General features: G+C 47.4%; 1 protein-coding gene across 1 annotated transcript in view; it reads right to left on the minus strand.

The window, feature by feature from the left end:
* Nucleotides 1–10,000, minus strand: part of LOC134095261 (leucine-rich repeat-containing protein 49) — a 54,070-nt gene that overhangs the window by 14,609 nt on the left and 29,461 nt on the right. Inside the window, exons 12-13 of the mRNA XM_062548712.1 lie at nt 8,210–8,385; nt 7,555–7,650 (exon numbers count right to left, since the gene is read on the minus strand). Coding sequence (XP_062404696.1) covers nt 7,555–7,650; nt 8,210–8,385 — 272 coding nt within the window. The remainder of the gene's footprint in view (nt 1–7,554; nt 7,651–8,209; nt 8,386–10,000) is intronic.

The raw sequence follows: 10,000 nt of genomic DNA on the forward strand, positions 1-10,000 counted from the left end.
GATGTTTAGGCCTGACAGCACAGGGGAAAAGGGAGCCCCAGGTGATTAGGATGGCAGAGGCCCCTAGGAGAGAAGAGTGCGTGGGTGTGTGGGCATGTGGGTTTGGGTGTGTGTGTGTGTGTGTGTGTGTGTGTGTGTGTGTGTGTGGGTGTGGGTGGGTGGGTGCATTTGTTTGTGTAATGTTAATGTTTAAGTGTATGTCAGCATGCTTGTATGGCTATTGTGCTTGTGTGTCTGTGTATGAGTTTTGAGGCAAGTGAGAGTGTGTGCCTGAATGTATGTGTATGTGTGTGTGTGTGTGTGTGTGTGTGTGTGTGTGTGTAGCAGACTGGGGCCCCAGAGTGGGTTAGCAGTCCGAGCCACCGGAGCCAAAGTTCAGCCATTAGCAGCCTAATGCGCCACTGAAGCGAGTCCATTTCCTCCCAGTGTTTTTAATAACCTACGGGAGAACCCAATCCTACCCAAACAACTCGCCTCGCCTTGCCACACACACACACACACACACACACACACACACACGTTCGCACATACGCATGCACGCATACACACACACACACACACACACACACACACACGACACACACACATGACACACACACACACACACACGACACATGCGCACACACTTACACTTTCCCAAAATTTCATTAGGCTCCTCATTCGACCCCCCTCCACATAATCCCAACAAACCGCAGGGCTGCAGGAAGTGGGCTGAGTGGCAGGAGGAACCATGGGGAGGACGGAGGAGAGGAGCGGAGGGGAGGACGAAGGAGAGGAGCGGAGGAGAGGAACCGTGGAGAGGACGGAGGAGAGGAACAGAGCAAAGCAGAGTCTCTCTCTCTCTCTCTCTCTCTCTCTGGGTCCCAGCGAGGCTCTCCGGCCGGCAGCCAGGCTCCTGTCCACAGCAGAGGCCACACAAACACAGCCCGCTGCGGGTCGGAGGGGAAGGCCTCAAATCAAACAACCGGACTGAACAACAGCAGCAGGGTTTCTGAAGACCCACGGTAGCAGGGCAAAGGTGTGTGTGTGTGTGTGTGTGTCCAAATAAAAGTATTAAAATGTGTGTGTGGAGGGAGAAGGGGACGAGAGGATGGGAAATGAGGCAGGGGTTACCCTGAGGGTAGACCAGAGTCAGGTAACCTCATCTAAAGTCACACACACAGTCAGCTAACCTCATATAGTCATACACCCCCCAAACACACACACACACACTTAAGCATACAGTATACTGTATGTGCACACATGCACACACAAAACCACACACACTCCTCACACACACACACACACACACACTAAGACACACATACACACACATACACACACACAGCCCAAACTTGGCCACTTTTCCAGCGTTAGACAGACAGGCACCCTGTGTGGGGACAGGGCAGGGGGTCTGTTAAACACTCTTAATCACACACAGTCAAACACACACGGCAGTACTGGCAGCCTGCATATAAACACTGCAGAATAATGTGGACTCCTCTGCCCTCTCTCTAATCCCTCTCTCTCTCTCTCTCTCTCTCTCTCTCTCTCTCTCTCTCTCTCTCTCTCTCTTTCTCTGCCTTCTCTCTCTTCCTCAATTCAATTCAATTCAAAAGTGCTTTATTGGCATGACAAATAGTTAGACCTTTGTATTGCCAAAGCAATTATTACATACATTGAACATAGAGGTATAATACCGGTACATGGACATAACAACAGACAAATAATCAGAATGTAGAAACAAATAGGCTTAAACAGGCAGCCTATAGTATGAACTATCGTTCCTGGGAAATACTTATGCCATTTTTTAAACCCTTTCTCCCTTTCTCTCTCTCTCTCTCTCTCTCTCTCCCCTAATCCTCTCTCTCTCTCTCTCTCTCTCTCTCTCTTTGCCGTCTCTCTCTTGTAACCCCATTCTTAGGGTATTTCTTCTTCTACCTCCACTCACAGCTCCAATAGTCATCTCTCCCTATCTTTTGCTCTCTCACACACACACAGTCTCTCTTGCAATTTCTTTATATGAGTCTTTCTTTCTCTCGACTGTCTCTGCTAGCCCTGCCCTCTCCACCTCTCCTCCTCAGTCTGCTGTCTGGACGCATGCCACAGTTGTGTGTGTGTCCGTGTATGTGTGTGTGTGTGTGTGTGTGTGTGTGTGTGTGTCTGTATCGTTGTGCTCTGGCCTCTGTCACCTACTGTTCCTTCGTAATCAGAATGGATTACCAGGCCAGGTGCCCCTGCGAACAGCCCCCTCCCAAGATACGGCGGGTAACAAACGATCTCCGAGCGCCGAGGGCACCAGACAACAGCAGATAAGTGTCTGCCGTGCGGGCCCGCCATAAACACTTCCTCCTGTGGGCCGCTGCTTTCTGCTGAGCGGCCGCGCTTTAATAAACCAGCACTAAATCTCAAAGGGCCCGGCGCAGAGGAGCCTCTCAGTCTCAGTCTTGTTGTTTGTTTGGTGGCTCAAGGTTACCCCTTGGGAAGCAGCGACGAAGACTCTTCTCTTTCTCTCTTTCTCTTTCTATCCCTCCCTCTCTCTCTGACTCTCTCTCACTCACTCCCTCTCTCTCTTTCTCCCTCTCACTCTCTCTCTCTGCCTCGTTCCCTTTTTTTCTCTCGCTCTTCTCACTCTCTCTCTCTCTCTCTCTCTCTGTTTTTCAGCACGGAGCACAAGCTACTATGGAACATTCATAAACTCTCAATCATCCATGGAGCAAGAGATCCATCCGGTACATTTAACACGAGGAATCAAGACTCTGGGCTCAGTGGATGCCATCAGAGGTGAGCCACTGACAGAGGAACTCTTAGTTCTGGAAGTTCTCCTGGCCTTTAACGACTGAACCGTGCTGAGTGACGGAAGGAAAGTTCTGGTAATGAGGCAGGTCTCTGGGCTCCTTCTGACTCAGTGCAGCCAAGACAGCAGGACAGTGTGAAGCACCACTGTGATGGCCTCACTCTATCATTCCAGCACTTACTTTATGCCTCTCTTTCTTTATTTCTCTCTCCCTCCCTCCCTCTCTCTCTCTTTCTCTCTCTCTCTCTCTCACACACACACACACACACACACACACACACACACACACACACACAAAATCATGTCACACACTCTCCCTCTTCACTACCAAATTTGTAGTCTCTCTGTTTGACTAACAATATCTCACTCCTCACTCTCAGTCTGTATTTTTTGATACCTCCAGTCATCTTGGCTTCTACCCACTCTCTGAATCCTTTCTCTCTCTTATATTGTACACAGCATCTTCCAGCCTCAACTCAATCAACATCTACCTTTCTACCACCCTCCTCTAGCCTCCTTTATTTTTATCTTTCCATCTTCTACTTAATCTCTATGTTCTAGCTCTACTTCTCTCTCTTTCTACCTCTCTCTCCCTGTCTCTTCTCCGTGCTACAGGGTAGCTGGATTTATACCTTGATTTTATCTACCTGCCTCACGCTCAGTCTGAGATTGGATTAAATGATAGACAGACACAATGAGTAGGTCTCGCAGACTCCCCTATCCAGGTACATCACCCCATTTCTCTCTCTGTCTCTCTCTACCTCTCTCTCTCTCTCTACTTCTGCCTCCTGTTGCCTCTTCATCCACTTCTTTGTATCCTGACCCTCGGTCCAATCACACACACACTCCCCCAGGCTCCAACTGAACACTTCTGTCTGGACTGAAGCTCAAATGAAATCAGCCCTTTGCTTTCACCTCAGTCTTCAAGAGAAGGGCTATTGCAGCTCCCCCTGCTGTAGTCCCAAGTAATCCTTCTGCTATATACGAGCCCTTTCTCTCAGACTCTTAACAGAAAGAGGCAGGCCTTTCATTCATTTTATAGGAACTCTTGTCAATCAGACTTTTCTATTCTCTCTTATCCATCAGCTGAAAGAGATCAAAGGCTCAACGCTCATGGATTTAGTAAATGTGGATATAAGCACTCACGAAAACTACATGCCACTTATTTGTCCTCTGTCTCTAACCTGTTTCTAGCCTCTCCCTCCTTCTTTTCTCTCTCTCTCAAAAGGGAAATAATTGCTTTTACTTTTTACTATTTTCCACCTTAATATCACACCCTTGTAAAACACAATACAAACACTCAGAATCCCACAGAGACAGATGGACACACACACACACACACACACACAGGCGCGTGTGCACACCACCTTCAGCGTCAACATACAAACACACAGCCCTTTCGTGCCAGTCTCTCTAGCTTCTCTCAAACGGGTGATTCATCTTCTATTGTACGGCTGTTCCAAGCTGTCCTCACCGCCATCGCCAGCACCCACCCACCCTAAACCACACACACTCCTGCCTATTCACACATCGCCCTGCATGTGGAGCACGCCGCCACTCAAGTCCAACAGAAGGCAGCCTTCATCAGCCTTTTCTGCGCGCCCGCTAACGCTAAGAGGCCCTTACACAAACACCGCCAGCCGTCCTCCTCCTCCTCCTGCTCCTGCGACGCTTTCAGCAATAGCACACACACACACACCTTGAACACAGGGGCAGCGTCACGGGCAGCACACCAGACACTGAGCGATGAGCTCCAATAATGACCGCCTTCATTCCTGGTGCTTACCAATGACGGCAGGAGGTTAACCTCAGTTCAGAAACATTTGTGCATACACGCACACAAGCGCACACACACACACACACACACACACACACACACACACACACACACATATGCCCCCTATGCACACGCACACACACACACACACACACACAGACACACCACACAGGCCCACATATGCCCCCTACACACACACACACACACACACACATCAACAGTCAAGAGATTTACAGTGCTAACTGGCTCTAACATGTGAAGCATTAGACTCTAAGCTCACTGAGAGTGATGCATGGCTGACTGGCGAGGCAGAGAAAACAGCACTTGCACTGAATGGCTCAGTCATGTGCATCTCTCCAACAGACGACACCTACTAATCATCACAATGGCAGAGTCTTAATAATGCACTCATTCATTCAGAGATGTCTATCGGAGAGAGACTTTCCCCCCTTCGCCACACAGAGAGGCGTCTGAGGGGAAACTGTGTCAACAGAAACCTGAGGCTGTGGGGAGACTTGCTGTGGGGAGACTTGCTGTGGGCGTCCATATGGCCAAGGCTTGACCAGGACGAGGAGAGCAATACCATGGGCCCCCTTGCGCTCTATTAAGAAGTAGCGTGTTGACTCGTATTGAGATGGATCCGTTTGGACGCAAATATTCTTCAAACGATGCCAGGGAAAACGGAGGGGGGAAAGATCGTTTTGGTACGTGTGGACGTGGCCTCAGTCTCTCTGCTATTTTCTCTACACCCCCCCCCCCCCCCCCCGCTTTAATCTCTCTGCATCTCTCTCTTCTTGGTCTGTATCCCCCCATCTCTCTTCAGCAAACTCCGCACCCAGGGGGGGTCCCTCTGAGTCCACAAAGTCCATAAAGCTGAAGCAGATGAGGAGCTCAGTGGTGGCTCAGGGGAGAGGGGTGGGGGAGCGTGGTGGGGAACCACGTGGGACTGGGGCCTGCCTGGGCTTCTGAAGACCACCACAACATCCAAGCGTTTCATCCGGACATCCATAACTCCACGTCATGCCGCTGCTGCGCTAACCCGGGACAGGGAGGCACTGGCGTAAGGAGAATAACAGTTACTCTTTCTTTCAGGCAGCCGATCATAAATCAGCGCTAGGGCCGCCCCCCCGTCAAAACTGTTTCTGTAAGTGCCATCACAGCATTACCACAGCCAGACCGTGACCAATGAAATTTGGCTTTCATCGAAAGTCGGGGCCCAGTCTCTGCAGACAGGACACCAATTTGCAGACAAAGGTGCACACGTCTCATACATGCGTCTTCACGTTTCTATTAGGAAATAAAAATAAATGTATGGAAAAATAAAAAATAAATAAAATAAACATAATAATAATAATAATAATAAAATACACACGCGCGCACACACACACACACACACACACACACATACACACACACACAAACACATAGTATCTAGATACAGATAGACAGATAGATAGATAGATAGATAGATAGATAGATAGTGTAGATAGATAGATAGATAGATGGATAGAGAGAGCGATAGGTAGACATACAGATAGACACCGATGTGAAATACAGGTTAAGATAAAGGCACACATGTCCCTTTCTGTTTCTCTTAGAAATATATACTGTACATATTCTTCTAATACTGTATGTATAGTACAGCATTGTAGGAAAGACAAAACAGCTACCCAGATGCACTGCTGACTAACGAGACTTCAGGGATGCTGCAGTGCATCCTGGGAACCAGGAGGAGGAACAGAGTCCTCTTTGAGTGGAGACATTAAAAGTCCTTGGGTCGCCCACCGAGGGCCATCTATGAGAGCCTGAGGCTTGTAATTCACAGCCTCCAGGCCCTCACGGCTCAGAGGGCTTTTCAACAATGTCTGTGTCAGCACATATGCAGAAGTGTGTTTCCATACACACACACACACACACACACACACACACACACACACACACACACACACACACACACACACACACACACACACAGACACACACTCAAATATACACACACAGACACAAACACAGACACAGACACACAAACACACACACACACACACACACACACACACACACACACACACACACACGCAATATGATATACTGTTGGAGCCAATGACTGCCAAGGACAGGAAGTGATCACTGACATCAGCCAACCACTTTTGCCTGAAACGTTGCTATCTTTAAAAAAAAAAAAAAAAACACACACATTACATATACATTACATATGGGAGCAAAAGCAGTGTTGCGGACATTACATTATTTTACTGCAGGAGTTGATCACTGACAACAGCCAACCACTGACCAACAAAGCCAGTGAGGCTGACCCTGAGCATCAGTTCAACCACGTGAGGCCTGAGAGTACTCTGACATGATCAGATACATATTTCAGAACATTTCAGCAGCTTTTGAAAGATGTGAGCCTGCTACACTATTCAGTGCACATGTGCAGATGTCACTCTGAGACACCCACCGAGCCGAGGGGTTGCATCATCTCCTAAGACGACTGATGTCAAATTCCAGAAGTAACCCCCCCTGTAGAGAACACAAGCGTCAACCAGCATAGAGGTCAAAGGTGCCTAGGAGCGAGGGGCACTCCTGCTGGGTAAGGAGCTGGACAGACCTGAAGTGCACCACAGACCTGATCTACGAAGCAGACAGACAGCCTGGGATGGACGATGGACGATGGAGGGACACACCAACCAACACGGGTCACTGGTCAGTGCGGCAGTAGAGAACTGCATCCCAGTCACTCAACAAGATCAAGTGTTATTTGCTCAGTCCTACAGTATGTGTACAAGTGTGGGAAAATGTTTGTGCATGTGTGAGTATGTTGGATGGACTGCATCTATGTCTTTGTTGATATGTGAATAAAGGTAATAGCCTACAGTGTATCTGTGAATTAGTGTGGGGGGAGTGAGGGTGTGTGTGTGTGTGTGTGTGTGTGTGTGTGTGTGTGTATGTGTGTGTGTGTGTGTGTGTGTGTGTGTGTGTGTGTGTGTGTGTCTATCTGTACCTTGGGTCTCGTGGGCTGTTGGGACGACTGATGGAGCGTAGCCTGTTGTCTGTGATCACTGCTGGACGTTCCAGAGCCAAGATAGGGCTCACCCGCCTAAACAAAGAGAGGGAGAGAGAGAGAGAGAGAGAGAGAGAGAGAGGGAGAGGGAGAGGGAAGCAAAAAAATGAGAGAAGATAAGAGCTGAGCATGACAGCATCAGAGGGTCAGTGACCCGAGGATATGAGGAACTAGATGTACCGTACACCTAATATGACTGCCACATGGTTACCATTTACTATCTGAAGAAAATAAAGCATGCCTCCCCACTCCTCTCCATCATCTACTCCTGCAACCCTTTAGAACCACTTACATGTCTTACATGTTCTCTCCCTGGTTACTCGTGATTTCAGCAACTCAAATTCATACTTATGTATACATGCACATTTCACAAAACGTCCATATTTATACCAAGATATGAAGCAACAGCATAAAGCTAATGCATGTTTACTTATAGTGAAACGAATGAAGAGAGGCAAAGCACAAGAAACGAACTGGCAGCTGGAGAAAGGCAGGGTGCAGTGAGAGACAAAGAGAATCAGAAAATAAACTGAAAGACAGTTAGGACGACATAACAGGAAGGAGAGAGACATGAAACATGTCTGCAGATCTGCACCTGAGCTCATCTGGAGAGGGATCCTGAGCGATCCCATTGGTCTGCGCGGAGCTGTGGGTGGGGCTATTCTCTGGGCTCACTTCCTCCTTCGATCCGTTCTGGGTGGGCAGGTCCAAACAGGACTTAAGCCCCTCCCACTGTTGGGCAGCATTACGAATGGCCAGCCGCCGTTTCTCCTAGATGGACAGCCAGAGGACACGAGAAGAGAAGACAGACAGCCCGGTTACATAAGGATGACGTTGACACGGTGTGCACTGACACCTAGCAAATGCTAATGCTATCCCTACATACATTTACAGAGGACACTGTACAAAACTATCGAGACAATGTGAATAAAGATGTGTAGAAGAAACATCCTGAAGAAACACAATGTTCATATTGATATTAACGCTATTAATGCCTTATCAATACTACTTATCCTACTGCCCATATAAGGGAGTCCCCTCGACCTGCCTGGACATTCTCCACCGTATCCTGAAGTCTGCGGACCTCTGACTGGCTGCGTTCTTGCTGAGGAGAACTACACAGAGAACCCTACAGGAGGAACTCGATTGAGTGACCTGTACTTTGAGAACCTCTTTAGAACATTAAAAACATTTTCATCAAATACAGAACTTAAAAACATGGGCCAGATCAGCTACATAACTGAAGTTTAACAGATACTGCCTTCAAATTGGTTCAAAATGCTTCAAAGAATTTCCACATAAATCACAGAAAACTACTGATAGAAATAAGGCTTGCTCTGAGAGAACACTCACAATGGACCTTATTGTTTTCTGGTTATTTGTGAGTCATCTGAAAACAAAAGTGACTGAGTAGAAACCTGACACTAGACACTTACCGTACATCAACTACAAAGGACAGGATTTTCTCATAATCATAGCGATAAATTGATATCTTTTTTAATCTATAAAAGTCGCCATCTCTGGCACAGCACACAGCCTATATCCTCAGAAACTAGGCACCCTTTTCTTTGACTGAGCAACTGCCACAGTACTGTATTTTTCTACCCACATAGACATGTGCCATCTTGTACCCTCAGAAGTTCTGTGCCCTCAAAGGTCAATGTCTCCACATCCACATGGGCAGAACTGTAACGCAGCATTCAGACTGTATGAATCTCCATCATGTGAATCCACACTGACAGTCCACTTAACCACGGGCACAATGAGCCGTGTGCAATGAATTTGGGTTTTGCTCTGGGTAGTGTAATGCCATGATGATAAAAAAAAATATTCAATAAAACTCAACAAGTCAATCCAGCTTTATCAACATGAAGGAGAACAGGCCCACTAGACTGAAGATGTTTCCAGATTGAAGACCTTAGGAAAGAAGCCATAAATGAAACTGCTCTTGAGTAGGAGCATAAAGAAACTCTGCCCTGAATTTGCCCATCCCTGAATGCAGCAGTGCTTTTTCAATGTCATTATCTCGTATCTATGGTTACAACATTCCCTGGTATCCAAGGGCACCATTGCAAAAACAGCAGACATCATTAAGGGGTGCAGATTATCCTCCCCCAGGGATGGAGAAGCACCATGTGGAACAATCTTCTTATTTGAAGCAGACAGAACTGGATTTTAATATGTATAAATATGTACACTTGCAGAGTTCATCTCTGCTGTTATATAACCAGCAGCAAAACATGATGTGACAATATGACTACAAAAGACACAAACATGAGGAAATGTTCAAATAAGATTTCGAGACCTCTTCAACAGCTGCAAAAGTTGTGTTTCAAATGAGACTCAAAAAAGACAACTGCGGGCTAAGAACAACTTAGGTTCTATT

This window comes from Sardina pilchardus, chromosome 11, assembly GCF_963854185.1.
Source record: "Sardina pilchardus chromosome 11, fSarPil1.1, whole genome shotgun sequence".
Classification (NCBI taxonomy): Eukaryota; Metazoa; Chordata; class Actinopteri; order Clupeiformes; family Clupeidae; genus Sardina; species Sardina pilchardus.